The sequence below is a fragment of the Symphalangus syndactylus genome, chromosome 17, assembly GCF_028878055.3.
Source record: "Symphalangus syndactylus isolate Jambi chromosome 17, NHGRI_mSymSyn1-v2.1_pri, whole genome shotgun sequence".
NCBI classification, from domain to species: Eukaryota; Metazoa; Chordata; class Mammalia; order Primates; family Hylobatidae; genus Symphalangus; species Symphalangus syndactylus.
In genome coordinates, this window is record NC_072439.2 from 80,917,265 (window position 1) to 80,934,480 (window position 17,216).

A 17,216-nucleotide genomic window follows, 5' to 3' on the forward strand; every position below is an offset into this window, starting at 1 on the left:
CTATCACCAAGCAGATTTCATCTTCTTACAGGAAGGGGTACACAGTGCTGCCAGTCTTGCTTCTGTCTGAATGTTGCTGCTCTGTGTTGTAGAAACCCCCTTAATTAGAAGGCAGCCAGTCTAGGATGTAGATTCAGAGACTGTACAGTACTGAGGTTCTCATGTGTAAAAGAGATTAGCAGTTAGTTTTATCTTTTATTAAGTCAGTTTCTTACTGTGACTATCCTTTTTTTTAATCAGGTACAGATGAAGTTTTTAGTTGAGCAAATGAGACGACCAGATTTCATGGATGCTCTACAGGGCTTTCTGTCTCCTCTAAACCCTGCTCATCAACTAGGAAATCTCAGGTACTTTCTTGGGGGTTTCATTGATATATTTAAATAAATACTTTTTCTGGATAAAATCTTGAGAAAAGTCAAAATGTCTGTTACAATTAGAATGTTCAATAGTCTATGCTTCTCTCTCTCATTCTCCTACCCTCAAAATAAGAGTAGTAAATTGTCCTAAGTTTAGTACTGCCTTTATTCAGAATGAGTTTTACTACTTAAATAATAGAGTTTAAAACCTTCTGTGGCTAGAATTTCTGTTATCATAGGATAAGAAATAGAAATGTAATGTCTGTAAAACTAATGATATATATCTATATATTTGTTGGAAATTCATATACAATTATATAACTTTTAAAACTTTTAGTATTTTTTTATACTGTTTAGAAATGGATTCCTAAATAAAAATTGAGGAGAAAGTTTTAAATCTTTGTAACACTTCAGAAAGCTATATTGTATTTATATTTTAAAATAAATTTGAAGGTAAAAGAATAATAAAGCAAAGGTACCTAGTAAAGTTTTTAACTATTTTAAAGGCTTGAAGAGTGTCGAATTATGTCCTCTGCAAAAAGGCCACTGTGGTTGAATTGGGAGAACCCAGACATCATGTCAGAGTTACTGTTTCAGAACAATGAGATCATCTTTAAAAATGGGGATGGTAAGGAAGAGTATTAATGAGCTTATGATGCATGAATTTAGCTATCTTTTTATACACAGGATATTTATGAACCATGAAAACTATTGAAAGCCGTTTAAGGAATATACACATGTGATAAAATAACATAATATTAATCAGATGTCTTGACCTTTGAAATATGCATGTATAATCAATGAAAAGAAAAGAAGTACTAGGTTTAGATCAGAAGTCCTGAAATCAGTTTTTTGTTTTTTCTTTTTCCTGTTCCCTGCCTCCAACCCCCCTCCCATGGACCTGTGTAGACAAGTATTTTTTGTTGTTGTTTTGGTTTTTTTTTTTTAATCAGTTTCTAATTATCATTTGCTTAGCTGTGTGAGTATCCATTCATTTCATAAATATTCTATGTGGTAGGCCCTGGGGTTTTAGCAGTGAAGAAAACAGAATCCCTGCCCTCTTGGAGCTTACAGCCTAACAGAGAAAAGAGGGACATTAAATGAATAATTACAAAAATAAAATTACAAGCATGATGCAAAGGAAAAGTGTAGTCTGCTTAGGAACCATATAAAAGAAGATACTTATTTGGAGAAAAAGGCTATGGGGGGAGTGAAGGAGGATCATGGATGGGTTTTCAATAGGAAATGACATTTCAGCAGTGAATTCTGTTGATCCCAATATTTTAATATAAACATATGTTCAAATTTAAGGATTCAGAAAAATAATTACTATAAATACTTTAATTAAAAGTTTTTGTGAGATGTATGCTCACTTATCCTACATTGTTATTCAAATATGTTTATGCAAAGACTTTAAAAGTGGATTTAAGAATCAGAATATTAAGAGCCATTTGTAGTGGTGTGTGCTTGTGATCCCAGCTGCTCTGGAGGATTACTTGAGCCCAGGAGTTTGAGACAAGCCTGGGCAACTTAGCAAGACCCTGTCTCAAAAATTATAAGTAAATTAATAAAGCTATGTAAAGGCTTTGAGTGGACATATACACTCATTTATAAATTTTTTGAAAAGAAATCAGAATATTGCTTTCCTGTAGTTTCTTTTGAAGAGTAAATATAGCTGTATTTGTTTTTCATTTGAAAACCATGTGATGGCGTGATCCCCAAATTTGCATCTGTGGCATTAAATGGTGATACATATTATTTGAATTTCAGATTTACGGCAAGATATGCTAACACTTCAAATTATTCGTATTATGGAAAATATCTGGCAAAATCAAGGTCTTGATCTTCGGTAGGTAACCAGTAAGGCAACCTGTATGTTGAAAGTTATCCTGAAAAAGTGAACTATTAATAATTATAGAAGCATATAGAGGCATATATCTAAAAAGAAATGTATGCAGTAGTAATTATCAATAGTTGATTACACTATAGTACTTTGACATATCCTCCTCTTACTTAGAATAGCTAAATTATATTCAGCTAAGTAAAAAGAGCTAATAAGCTAATAAACACTCTGCTACTGCCTCTGGAGTTGACGTCACCATTAGGAGCAAAACAAAGGAGACACAAAAGACCCCTGTTTTCATTCAGAAGAGTTTAAAAGAAAGTTTCATAATGGGAATTTTCTAATTCTGAAGCTGTATAAATCCTCATATTGGAATCAGTTTTGCAGCAAAATTATGCAACCAGCTAATCTTAGAGTTTTTACCAGTCTGTTGGTTTCTACCCAACTTTCCACACTATTAGTATTATCACCAAGTTTTCTGTCATGCTTCATCTTCTCCTAGTCATTGTTGCTTCTAAAATGTTCTTCCTTATCTGACTTGTCTTTTTGCAAATCCATAGTCATTTAGGCAAAGCCCACTCTGTCCATAAGTGGACATAGAGAGTCAAGTCTAGATGTAACAACAGGGTACATTTAGTAGGAATTGCAGGTAACACCAGACAAGGGCTTATTGGTATGCCTCTTATAAATTTTAAGAGTAGCTAGTATACAAAAATGTATCAGTGACAAATAGTTGTACCCTTTTGTTGCAAAGAAGAAAGTGGACATTTCACGTGACCTGCTAAGGCACAAAATTGTCATCAACTTCAAATTTGTAACTCCTGATACATTGCTTAACCCCTCCTGCTTTCCAAAGATGGTTAATGTTATATGAATCAAATTTCGTTTTTTGGTATAATTTCCTGTGTCTTGAGAGATCCACATGTCACTACTACCATGTCCCCCAAAGGAATAGAGTGTAAAAAAGATTGTAGAGCTAAGAAAGAGTAAAGAAGGTAACTATGTAACCCTGGTTAATTACATTGTTTAATTATAAATTAATGACTGCAAAAAAGCATCTGAAGTTAAGATGATTAGAAATATTAACGGTTTTTTAGTCTTTTCTGAATATTTTTAAGTAAACGTAAGTAAAAATTTTATTTCAAGTTTAACTTTAGATTAAAATTATTTAAGTAAAATCATAACAGCATTTTTATTTATACCTGGCAAAACTATAATTCAGAATCAGGTTTATTTTAACCCTGCTTCTTTTTTTTAATAACAAGACTTAGAAGACAATTGAGTTCTGTAAACTGTGAGCATGTTCAACAGTGATAAAAACATAAAATAAGAAAGAATGAGCAGGAGTACAACGTTAAGACATTCCCCTATTTACAAGGGCAGGTAGAAGAAAAGATTGTGTAAGAGAAGTCATCAAAAGAAGTAGGAGTACTAGAGGAAGTGATGGACAAACAATTTGTAGGGCCAAGGGCTTCCAAGGGGGTTAAAAGAATAAGGTCTGTGAAAAAGCACTTGGATTTGATGACTCATCATTAGCTTTAAGAGTTTACTCACTAGAGTGGTAGGTGTAGAAGCCAGGCTACAAGGAATTAAGTAAGAAAATGAAAATAAGTATAGACTGTATTAAGAATTTAAGAAGTAAAGGAAAGGTGGAAAGAATGGAGAGTAGCTTATGAGAAGAACAGAGCAAGGAAAAACTTTGGGTACTTACCTGTCAGTCTGAATGTTAGGTGCTTTTTTTCATTGTCTCTTTAAATCCTCACATCTGCACCCTTGACTACGTGTCCTATTTAATTTTCTATGTGAATAAATGAGAGGTACCCTAAAAAGCACTTGTGCCACATCCCAAGTATTACGGTTGTATCAAAGGGAAACATTTGTGGGATTATTTGAGTTGTGAGCTGAACTAGCTGCTGTTTTTATGGAACACGATTTTTACTTAAATAACTAGTAGGCAAGCTATGGTTATTCAGACATGGATATTTGGCAGGCATTTTCTTGAAAATGAACAATATGTGCCTGTCCCTTTGAAGAAAACAACTGTGGCAGTATTTGTTGCCAATGATAAAATACAAGCTTGTAACAAAAATTTCATTAGAAGTTCAAAATTAGAATTTTGAAAATTCTAATTTTCAGTGTCTGCCACTGAACCTAATAGAGTCCCTAAACTTAACATCTTTCTGATGAGATTCTTGGTAATATTAACAATTGTGGTTTTTAGTATGGTATAATGAAAGGTATCAACATTTGGAACATCTACAAATGACCAGGCAGGATACTATAAAATCATGTATGGGTAAAAGATCCATTAAAAGGCAAGAAAGACAAATTGATTTTAATGTAACTGAGTATGAAAAGTTTATTGATATGGTTTTAGATTATATTTTGCAACTTAAGAAACTTATCTTGTCAGGTTTTAGAATAGTACCAAAGAAAAATATCACAATTATCTGAAAAGTCTATTATAATACTCCTTCTTTTTCTACCTACCTATCTTTGTGAGGCCAGATTTTCTTTTTATACTTTATTAAAACATAACATTAGATTGCATACAAAAGCATATATGAGAATCCAGCTAGGTACTATGAAGCCAGACATTTAAAAATTTTTTCAAATGTAAAAGAATGTCATAATTCTCACTAAATTTTTTAAATGCATTTTTTGTTTCATCAAATATGTTATTTATATTAACATGTCATGGTTTGTTGCTTTTAAATGAATTAGTAAATATTTAAAATTTTTATTTTCCCTATTTCAATTTCTAATATCAGTAGATGTAATTCACATAACTAAAAGCTCTTTGGGGTCCTCAGTAATTTCTACAAGTGTAAAGGAGTCCTGAGACCAAAATTGAGAACTTCTGCCCTACAGTTTTATTTCGATGTCAATTAAACATCTTTAGATTCATGCATATTTTTAAAATCATAAATGTTTGTAAAATTTAATTGCCACAATAATTTTCTTAATTCTTTTCTGATAAAAATGCAGTGCTTTCTCAGTTGAAGGTTATAATAAATGATGACAGGTAATTTTGAGAATTATTCCAGGAGTATGTTTATCACACCATAAAAAAGAAAATTAAAATTGGAGAAAGGCAGTAAAGATCATGCATGACAAATTTACTAATAAAATACTCATGTTTTAGCCTATTAAAATATTTGCTATTTTAAAATTCCTTCATTTAATTGTAAATGTGTTACTCCTCTTTCAGAATGTTACCTTATGGTTGTCTTTCAATCGGTGACTGTGTGGGACTTATTGAGGTGGTGCGAAATTCTCACACTATTATGCAAATTCAGTGCAAAGGCGGCTTGAAAGGTGCACTGCAGTTCAACAGCCACACACTACATCAGTGGCTTAAAGACAAGAACAAAGGAGAAATGTGAGTTGTATTATTATTTCTTCCTATGTTAATCTAAGTTTTTGTTAGATGAGTCTGTTGGTGTTTGTGTATTCCTTTGAGTTAGACCAGAGAAAACAATTGTACTTTCTATGGAAAAAAATATGCTCAACCTTTGAAATATTTGATGCTAATGGATTTAAATGATTATAATTACTTTTAATTTGGTAAAATCTTAAACATTCATTTTATGTATTATCTAAAATGTATTGTTATTGCTTATTCTTTTTAAAACAAATGAATATTGCACATTCAAAATTTTATTTCTAATTCATTGTTAAAATGATTAGAAAAAAATAATTTTAATGACATGCTAAGTATTTTTTCACTATGATAAGAATTATGCTTTGGTCAGGGAACATCTGGAAATTTCCTTAGAAACCCATGAAAACTTCACAATCTCACAATCTTTGGACATAATTTCCTTATTCCTTGTCAGTGATTATTTTCATTGTTTAAATAGAAACTTGCACCCTGTTGTCTTTTCTCAGGTTGGCCTGAATCACTCTATATTTCCATACTACTCATGAGGTGTTTATTCTTTGTAGATATGATGCAGCCATTGACCTGTTTACACGTTCATGTGCTGGATATTGTGTAGCTACCTTCATTTTGGGAATTGGAGATCGTCACAATAGTAACATCATGGTGAAAGACGATGGACAAGTAATGGTTTTCTCTGTTTAAAATGTTTTGGTGTTCTTAATTTATTCAAGACATTTTGTATCTGCATATATCAAACTATAACATAATTTCTTATTTTTGAAAGCTGTTTCATATAGATTTTGGACACTTTTTGGATCACAAGAAGAAAAAATTTGGTTATAAACGAGAACGTGTGCCATTTGTTTTGACACAGGATTTCTTAATAGTGATTAGTAAAGGAGCCCAAGAATGCACAAAGACAAGAGAATTTGAGAGGTGAGCTCGAGAAATTAAAAACACAAAATAAAGAGTTCTGGCTGCTCTGTTAGAAACAATCAATATTTTTCAAGCAATTTCAAAATAATAAATGTTGGCTGGGTGTGGTGGTTCATGCCTGCAATCCCAACTCTTTGGGAGGCCGAGGCTGGAGGATCACTTGAGCTCAGGAATTGAAGCCAGCCTGGGTAACATAGTGAGAACTCATGTCTACAAAAAAATTTTAAAAGTAGCCAGGCGTGGTGGCATGCACTGTAGTCCCAGCTACTCAGGAGGCTGAGATGGGAGGATCACTTGAGCCCAGGAGGTTGAGGTTGCAGTGAGCCATGATCATGCCCCTGTACTCCAACCTGGGCAAGAGAGTGAGACCCTGTATCAAAATAAATAAACTAAAATAATAGAAGTTCTTTTACCACTTTAGCAAAAACTATTTTTTGTTTGTTTTTTATTTTATTATATTTCAATAGCTTTTGCGGTACACGTGGTTTTTGGTTACATGGATGAATTAAATAGTGGTAAAGTCTGAGATTTTAGTGCACCTGTAACCCAAGTAGTGTGCTTTGCCCCCAGTATATACTTTTTTTTTTATCCCTCACTGTTCTTCCCACCCTCTCCCTTCTGAGTCTCCGTAGTCCATTATATCATTCTGTATGCCTTTGTGTACCTATAGCTTAGCTCCCACTTACAAGTGAGAACATACTGTATTTTCAGGTTTTCCATTCCTGGCCTCCAGCTCCATCCCAGTTGCTGCAAAAGACATTATTTCATTCTTTTCTGTGGTGGAGTAGTATTCTGTGGTGTATATGTACACTTTCTTTATCCACTCATTGGTCAGTGGGTACTTACGTTGGTTTCTTATCTTTGCAATTGTGAATTGTGCTGCAATAAACATACGATATGCATGCAGATGTCTTTTTGATATAATGACTTCTTTTCCTCTGGGTAGAGGGATTCCTGGACCAAATGGTAGATCTACTTTTAGTTCTTTAAGAAATCTCCATACTGTTTTCCATAGAGGCTGTACTAATTTACATTCCCACCAGGAGTGTATAAGTGTTCTCGTTTCACCACATCCACGTCAACATCTGTTGTTTTTTGACTTTTTAATTACGGCCATTCTTGCAGGAGTAAGGTGGTATCTCATTGTGGTTTTAATTTGCATTTCCCTGATGATTAATGATGTTGAGCATTTTTTTCATGTTTGTTGACCATTTATATATCTTCTTTTGAGAATTGTCTCTTCATGTCCTTAGCCCACATTTTTTTTTTTTTTTTTTTTTGAGACGGAGTCTCACTCTTGTTGCCCAGGCTGGAGTACAATGGCATGATCTCAGCTCACCGCAACCTCCACCTCCTGGGTTCAGGCGATTCTCCTGCCTTAGCCTCCCAAGTAGCTGGGACTACAGTCGCATGCCACCACGCACGGCTAATTTTTGTATTTTTAGTAGAGACAGGGTTTCACCATGTTGGTCAGACTGGTCTTGAATTCCTGACCTCAGGTGATCCACCCGCCTCAGCCTCCCTAAGTGCTTGGGCCACTACACCCCACCTTAACCCACTTTTTGATGGGATTGTTTGTTTCTTGCTGATTTGAGTTTCTTATAGATTCTGGATATTAGTCTTTTGTCGGATGCATAGTTTGGGAATATTTTCTCCCATTCTATGGGTTGTCTGTTTACTTTGATGATTATTTGTTATGCAGAGGCTTTTTAGTTTAATTAGGTCCCGTTTATTTTGTTTGTTGTTGTCGCATTTGCTTTTGGGGTCTTAGTCATTTATTATTTGCCTAGGCCAGTGTCTAAAAGAGTTTTTCCTAAGTTATCTTCTAGAATTTTTATGGTTTCAGGTCTTAGATTTAAGTCTTCGATCCATCTTGAGTTGATTTTTGTATAAGGTGAGAGACAGGGACCTAGTTTCATTCTTTTACCATGTGGCTAGCTAGTTTCCCCAGCACCATTTATTAAACAGGATGTCCTTTCTCCAATTTATGTTTTTATATGTCTAAGATCAGTTCATTGTAAGTTTTTGGCTTTATTTCTGGGTTCTCCATTCTGTTCCATTGGTCTATTTGTCTACTTTTGTGTGTATCTGCTGTTTTGGTAATTATAGTTTTCTGGTATAATTTGAAGTCCAGTAATGTGATGCCTCCGATTTGTTCTTTTTGCTTAGTCTTGCTTTTGCTATTCAGACCCTTTTTGGTGTGTTTTATGTGAATTTTAGGATTTTTTTTCTAATTCTGTGAAAAATGATGGTGGCAGTGTTTTGTAGTTTTCCTTGAATAGATCTTTCACCCCCTTGGTTAAGTATATTCCTAGGTATTTTTTTGAAGTTAAAAGGGCTTGCATTCTTAATTTGATTCTCAGCTTGGTTGTTGTTGGTGTATAGCAATGCTGCTGATTTGTGTACACTGATTTTGTAACCTGAGACTTTACTGAATTCATTTATCAAATCTAGGAGTCTTTTTTTTTTTTTTTTCTTTTTAAGAGAGACAGTCTTGCTCTGTCGCCCAGACTAGAGTGCAGTGGTGCGATCTCAGCTCACTGCAACCTCCACCTCCTGGGTTTAAGCAATTCTCCTGTCTCAGCTTTCCAAGTAGCTGGGATTACAGGCGTGCACAACCATGCTCAGCTAATTTTTGTATTTTTTAGTAGAGATGGGGTTTCACTTCGTTGGCCAGGCTGGTCTTGAACTCCTGATCTCAGGTGATCCTCCCGTCTTGGCCTCCCAAAATGCTGGGATTATAGAAATGAGCCACCACACCCGGCTGAAATCGAGGAGTCTTTTGGAGAACTCTCGGGTTTTCTAGGTATATGATTATGTCATTGGTAAACAGCGATAGTTTGCGTTCCTCTTTTCCAATTTGGATGCCAATGTGGGCTTCCTTGTCTTGTTCTAGTTCCCAGGGGGAGTGCTTTCAGCTTTTCCCCATTCAGTATGATATTGGCCGTGGGTTTGTCACATGACTTTTATTATTTTGAGGTAAGTCCCTTCTATGCCTAGTTTGTTGAGTGAAAAACTATTTTAATATGTTTTTTTTTTTTGTATTTATTTGTGTGATGCTGTGAAGGAAAATGGAAAGGGAATACAATTTAATTTGTTGAGCTAATTAAGGCCTAAACAGAAAGTAATCCTTAAACTTCATAACACATTAAATGTTTTTATTTACTGAGCTTTAAATAGTTGGACTCCACCTCTGTATTGACAAAGAATGTATAGTGCTTAATACGACTTTTTTTGTCATACAATTAGAGGAAAGTCAGTCAACCATAATCACCTTGTTTATTCATAACTTTTTTACCACCTTATGGTATCTCATTAGACTATATCAGACTTTAAAGTACTTTTTACAACCTTCTATAAAATTCTGCTTTGTCTATAACACAGTCCTGACTCTAGCTTAAGCACAAAAAGATTTACTATGGACCAATTCATACATTTAATACTTACTACTCCTGACATGCCAGGCATTGTTGTAGGTGCTGGTAATAAAGCAGTTTTTGAAAAGTCCTTATTCTCATGAAGTTTACATTCTAGTGGGGTAAAGGGAATCAAAAGATGTTGGTAAGAGAAGTGAGAGAGGAATGCTATTTTTTATAGCTTTGTCTACGAAAGCCTCTCTAATTGTGTGACATTTGAGCAAAGATCTGAAGGTATTAACATCATTTGCTCCATACTGACCAAACTGTTCTTATTACTTACAGGTTTCAGGAGATGTGTTACAAGGCTTATCTAGCTATTCGACAGCATGCCAATCTCTTCATAAATCTTTTCTCAATGATGCTTGGCTCTGGAATGCCAGAACTACAATCTTTTGATGACATTGCATACATTCGAAAGACCCTAGCCTTAGATAAAACTGAGCAAGAGGCTTTGGAGTATTTCATGAAACAAATGAATGATGCACATCATGGTGGCTGGACAACAAAAATGGATTGGATCTTCCACACAATTAAACAGCATGCATTGAACTGAAAAGATAACTGAGAAAATGAAAACTCACTCTCTGGATTCCACACTGCACTGTTAATAACTGTCAGCAGGCAAAGACCGATTGCATAGGAATTGCACAATCCATGAACAGCATTAGAATTTACAGCAAGAACAGAAATAAAATACTATATAATTTAAATAATGTAAACGCAAACAGGGTTTGATAGCACTTAAACTAGTTCATTTCAAAATTAAGCTTTAGAATAATGCGCAGTTTCATGTTATGCCTTAATTCCAAAAAGGTAAACTTTGAAGATTATTTGTATCTTTTTTTAAAAAACAAAACAAAACAAAAATCCCCAAAATATATAGAAATGATGGAGAAGGAAAAAGAATGATGTTTTTTTTTTTTGTCTTGCAAATGTTCTATGTTTTGAAATGTGGACACAACGGAGGCTGTTATTGCATTAGGTGTAAGTAAACGAGTTTATGTTAAATTACATTAAGATTGGAAAAGAATGAAAATTTCTTATTTTTCCATTGCTGTTCAATTTATAGTTTGAAGTGGGTTTTTGACTCCTTGTTTAATGAAGAAAAATGCGTGGGGTGGAAGGGACTCTTGAGATTTCACCAGAGACTTTTTCTTTTTAATAAATCAAAGCTTTTGATGATTTGAGGTCTTATCTGCAGTTTTGGAAGCAGTCACAAATGAGACCTGTTATAAGGTGTTTTTTTTTTTTTTTTTTCTGGACAGTATTTAAAGGATCTTACTCTTATTTCCCAGGGAAATTCTGGGCTCCCACAAAGTAAAAAAAAAAATCATCATAGAAAAAGAATGAGCAGGAATAGTTCTTATTCCAGAATTGTACAGTATTCACCTTAAGTTGATTTTTTTCTCCTTCTGCAATTGAACTGAATACATTTTTCATGCATGTTTTCCAGAAAATAGAAGTATTAATGTTATTAAAAAGATTATTTTTTTTATTAAAGGCTATTTATATTATAGAAACTATCATTAATATATATTCTTTATTTACATGATCTGTCCCATAGTCATGCATTGTTTTGCACCTCAGATTTTTTATTGTTCGTAGCAGCATGGTCAGCTTTCTTCCTGGTCTATAGATGAGGCTCAGGCACTATCCCATTTATACCAATAACCAGTGTACAACTACTTACGGAAAACATAAAAACTTCATCTTCTTTCCTTTTATTACTTACGTGAATCCCCCATCTTCCATTCTCTTTTATAATTGAGAATCTCAATCATAAGAAATTAGTTACCAGAATTAACACAATTTAGACTATCTTCCTGATTCCTTAAACCCCTTTACTGAAGTATACTCATGAATCATACTTTAAAATATGGGGGAATAGAAACCATGAACTTTTTACCTTTTTAAACTATTTATCCATATCTCCAAAGTAGGACATTAAACCATTTTAAGAACATGTCTCATTCCCAAGTAGTCAGAGCTCACTCTCCAACTTTATTAAATACTATTTGAGCACAGGACATTTTTGAAAAACATTAACCCAAGATGTAGAGGCTACTGCTAGTCATCCTTCTAGAATCTGATATTTTACTCTGTATTTGAAATGAATGATTAATGTCCTAGGAAATTAGCTTTAGCAGATGTCCAGGTGCCACATCAAAAAAGTGCAATAATTATTGACAGTTTTTTAGATTAGGCATATTATTGGAAAACAACTTTATAAAGAGTGAACATTGTATACTCTAGTAAAACAGCATCACTTTAAAATACTCATTTATGAAATCTGTTACCTATAGTTGAAGTCTTGAGTAGTGAACAAGGGACTCTAATACCAATACTCTTAATATCTGGCTATTTTAGATCCCTTAAAGGGCATAATTATTGGAAATTTAGGTATTTCACTAAAGCATGTATATAATATTGCCAACAAGAAAAATAAATTTGAAGATTAAGGGAACTTATTTCTGCAAACTGTCTTGCAATAGTTAAGCAGAATTTAAACTCTGTTTTAAGCAGGAAACCAGAAAGATTATTTTGCAGTTATAGAAAATTTCATAACTTATTAAAACTTATTAACATTTTGTGTTGTTTAGATATAGGCAGTTGATACATACTAACATCCCAGCCTTTTCAATATCAGGGTTAAATTATAGGAAAACTCAGTAAAATGGTACAAATCTGAAACTTTGATGGTAGAAACTGAAGATTTAACAGAGAACTGTGTTTTACCCGAGTGCCAAAAATGCTGTGAGCCTCCTTGCACAAAATTTATACCACTTTTGCATTTTTATCTATCAGTCCGGATAGTTGTCTCCCCTCCTCCCAGGACCTCTCCACCATTAAAATGCACAAACCACATGGCCGATTTCATCATTTACATTTATTTTCAAAAGTTACTACAACCAAATTAATTCTATTAGAAGAAATGTAGACAAATTATATAAAGACTATAGATTGCGACCTAAGAAAGAAATAAGGCAAAGAACCAAGCATTGAATTAAATGCTACATGGGTGACTAAGATCTGTTTCAAGTCAGGGATAATATAGCCACTTTGGGTACTTCAGTATCAGCGATCAGTTCTCATGGTTTAGACAGTTCCTATCTATAGCTGACTATCCTTGTCCTTGAATATGGTGTAACTGACTATTGGCTCTACAGTTTTATTGGGCCACTTAAGAAATATTTCCTTGAGTAATTATTTTGAGAAAAAGTCTAAAGAAAATAATAAAAATAATTTTAAACACACTGTAGTAAGAAATGACTGTTCGAAAATTATGCTTTCACTTTCTACCATATTCTCAGCTATACAAAACCATTTATTTTGAAGATTTTTAGACTACTGTTAATTTGAAATCTGTTACTCTTATTGTGGAATTTGTTTTTTAAAAAAGATGTTTCTAATTGGATTTTTAAAAGAAGAATGGAATTTGGTTGCTATTTTACAATAGAACCTAAGCTTTTTGTGGTTCTTAGTGTCCTATGTAAAACTTAGTGTCAAAGTAATCAACTTTGAGATTTTCCCTTCTATTCTGCTTTATATTAAAAGCCCATTCGAAAATGGGAACCTGGTGAATATATAATGCATTGTAAAATATTTTAATGTGTAACTTTTTCAACTGTGAAACTATTGATTTTTTGATGAAAACAGCTGCTGATAAAGTATTTTGTGTAAAGTGTAGTTCTTATTAATCAGGAAAATGATGACTTGATTAGACTGTATATGCCCTCTTGGATTTTATTTTAAATGGATTGGTGACTTTCACATAGGTAAAACACAGTCCATCTGTATTCTTTTTTCCATAAAAATCGAGTGATTTGGAATTATAAAAAAAAATTGTGAGCAGCCTATTTGAAAGGCATCATGGAAATTTCACAGCACATAACATGGATTTTTTTTTCTTAATGATGTAAATCCGTTTAATTCATATTTTGATCAATAGCCCATGCTTGCCAACTCTGAAGAAATTTAATTTCCAGCAGTATTTTAAAGCTAGCCTGTTAACCTTTTCTGAATATTTAAACTTCCTCTTTTTTCTATGTCTGCACAAACTGCAGACCTGGGCTGGACCCACATACTCAGAGTCCACCTTAAGAAATTATTTTGATGTCCAAGACATCACTAAAATATTTAAGTTTAAAGATAATATGTGATTGTGGTGCTTTCACTATTTAAAGACAACTTTCATACTTCAGATGTTTTTGAGAAGAGGGGAATGTGAGGGGAGGGGGCAGAACAGGGAGGAGTCGTTTGAATGAATTACATTCTTTATATCCATCCTGCTCATTTAGGGCATGTCTTTAAGAGAAGGCTGAAAGTTGTGAGAGTATATTGTATACCGTAAGAGAATTAACTCTTCATCATGGATGGGATTGTGAAGGCTGAACTGTAAAATTCAGCATTGACAGCATCCTCAATTAATAATTCTTGGTGACAGAATAATACAGCTGGGCTGTTTTTTAAAATATAAACTCAATACCATTTTTAATTATTACATTAAAAATTGTAAATATATCTATGTGCCATGGCCTGGGAAGCCTGTTTTCTTTTTTCATAAAAATTATTTTTACTGTATGAAAAGATTATGGGGTTTAGCTCGAAATATCTGTGGTCCTGATAAAATTGGATTGGTAACTCTACCTCAGAAGGAAAATGGGAAGAAAAATAGATGAGTCACAATTCAATACGTCAAGCTCAGAAATTGTGCAGATCACTGAATTTTAGATTTATAAAGTCAAGTTGGCATGCCTTGTTTTTAATGATATGGAAGACCTTAAAAAAACTTGGCTGAAGTTTAATCGTTGGTCCAGCCATTTGAAAAAGGCAGTAGTTGAGGAGGTTCCCGAATTTGGCATTTGAGATTCATTTTGTTCTCTCTTCTTCATTATTAGTGCATTTGGTGTGTATACTTGCACACACTTCTGTTTGGGTACACACTGCTTGCTTAGCCCTAGTCAAGAGGCATCTTTTATAAAAGGTGTAAAGAAATATCAAGGTTCTAAAATTCAGAAGAGTTTAGAATTTATTAGGAGTTTCCCAAGTTGGGATGTTAGTCTTTAAATAAACTTCATTAACGTATTCCACTTAAGGTTTTGCACCTCCTTTTTATTAGTGCAGCGCCATTTCTTCTGCTTGATTTTAGGTATGTTAATATTCCAGCCTTGCTAGTTAGCATAAAGTGACAGGTGTGAGCCATGAGGAAATTTTCTGACTTAGTTTTTACACAACTACATATAAGAGTTTTAGTGGAGAAAAAAAATTAGTCCCTTGTGCATATATAGTAGGTAAATGATTTTTCTACCAACAGTATACTCCATTCCTCATGTAGGTAAGTACAGAAAAGGTTTTTAAATGTATTTTGTTAGCCAATTAAAGTCTATGAATCTATCTGCAACCTTATTAAATCTGTCACTACAATAATTTTGTGGTTATGCTAAGAACCATGTATACTTTTAGGTATTCTTATTTTTGTCAATTTTTCTAGGTTAGGAAGGAGGCAGAAAACCTTCATTGTTTCATATTAAAATATAATCAGACTAAATTCTAGGATGAATTTCCAAAATCGTTATCTATTTATTTCATTTTTATTTAATTTTGTTTTTATTTCATTTTTTAAAAAGTCCCTTGTTCAATTTATGTTCCTAAGAGTGGTTGGAGAACTTGGCCTTCATCTGATTTCAAAAATGTTTTAAGTTTCAAATGAAGTTAATGGTTTCAGTATGATTCAGTCCTCAGACCTAATTGGGTTGAATAAAATCTAAAAGAATATACCCTTTTGGAGCATAACATTTTAATACCTTGGGGAATGTGACACTACCAAAAGAAGACTACTAACACGTCAAATGTTCACCTGGAAGCTTTAACAAGAAATTCGAACCACCCTTTTGGCCCCATTGTAGCAAGTTTATTTCTCTATATGTCATTCAATGAATTGAAGTCCTGTGGTATACTGCATTCATTACAAGAAAAACGTTTTTAATGTCCTTTTAATGATGGCCCAAAAAGCATTTGACACAGCAAGATGCATGTGTTATTATATTGAGAATATAGAATAACAGTATCACTAAATTTAAGACCTCTCCCAGTCTTGCTGTTCCTAGCAAGAAGTTTGGCCTGTGACTGCACTTACTGTTTGTGCTCATCAGAAACTGTCAATGTCTGCTTTTCTTTAACTCTGCAGTCTGTAACATCACGCCGTTTATTAAAAAAAAAGAAAAATTACTTTGACTTGTGTCCAAACAATCCTTAGTGTACTACATAAGCAAAAAACTGTGATAATTCTCTTTTGCCATTCCTTTTGAAAAGCAAGCCAGTGTTGTTAATAATCAAAATTTAGCTGAATTTGAGTTTTCAGTAATGACTAAGAATACTTGATTGAAAATCTGAAACTATTATACCTTAAAAGCCAGTTTTTCTGCTCCAGTAAAGTGATGAATATTAAAGAAATGTATGTTTAAATATTTACTTCCTTTAAGCATAAAGAATGATATGCTTGTATTTTAAGAAATATATGTATATACATCTGTGTATGAATGTATGTATGTATATGTAATAGGTAAGTGGACTTTTTTCCAAGTCATTTGAAGATCAGAACCTAGAAATGAAGTTAGGCTAGAAGCAAACTGGTTTTGCTTTCAGTTCTCATAAACATTGCAAAAGGTAAGTGTGGGCTTTTCTTTGACCAGTAATGCACATAGGCATTAACAACTTAGTATTTCTGAGCAATTAAGCAAATAATTACTTAAATTTCATTTATTTGCCAAATGGTTTAAATAATTTTGAATTGACTTTGTTCTCCAGGGATAATAACTCTCTTTGCTGGAATGAATCAGGTAGCTCCTATCTAAATGGAAAACTGTGGTAATTGAAACACACACTTTACATTTTAAATTAGCAGTTTTGAATTTGTTAGGGAAAAAAAAAAATCCCAACAATTGCAGATTGTTAGGTAGAAGTCAAATTTACAAAGAAATGGAATAGAGATGTGCCCTTAAGAAAAGTATAGAATTTCAATTTGCAGAATGATTTAAAATGTACATGCATATAAAATGTTCATGTGTACATATATATTTTATTACAGAGAAGTCTTTGGTATACAAAATAGTTTACCACAACCTTTTAAACAGCAGGTTCTGGGCCTTAAATGCGTATCACATTTAGCCAAGAGAACTGGGGTGGGGGCAGGGAAAATGAACTGCAGCTCCCTATCCCTAGCCTCTATACCAGCTGTCCAGTGAAAAGTACCAAGGCTCACTGAATGTTATAACCTA

General features: G+C 33.4%; 1 protein-coding gene across 3 annotated transcripts in view; it reads left to right on the plus strand.

The window, feature by feature from the left end:
- Positions 1 to 16,167, plus strand: part of PIK3CA (phosphatidylinositol-4,5-bisphosphate 3-kinase catalytic subunit alpha) — a 95,894-nt gene extending 79,727 nt beyond the window's left edge. For 2 of the 3 annotated variants that reach the window (XM_063621743.1, XM_063621744.1), the window contains 7 exons: positions 241 to 347; positions 863 to 984; positions 2,127 to 2,205; positions 5,411 to 5,581; positions 6,148 to 6,265; positions 6,369 to 6,520; positions 10,222 to 16,167. In XM_063621743.1, the coding sequence (XP_063477813.1) occupies positions 241 to 347; positions 863 to 984; positions 2,127 to 2,205; positions 5,411 to 5,581; positions 6,148 to 6,265; positions 6,369 to 6,520; positions 10,222 to 10,492 (1,020 nt within the window). In that variant the 3' untranslated portion in view covers positions 10,493 to 16,167. Of the gene's footprint in view, positions 1 to 240; positions 348 to 862; positions 985 to 2,126; positions 2,206 to 5,410; positions 5,582 to 6,147; positions 6,266 to 6,368; positions 6,521 to 9,416; positions 9,500 to 10,221 lie in introns of all 3 variants that reach the window. The other variant, XM_063621745.1, reaches the window with a different exon arrangement.
- Positions 16,168 to 17,216: the final 1,049 nt, after the last annotated feature.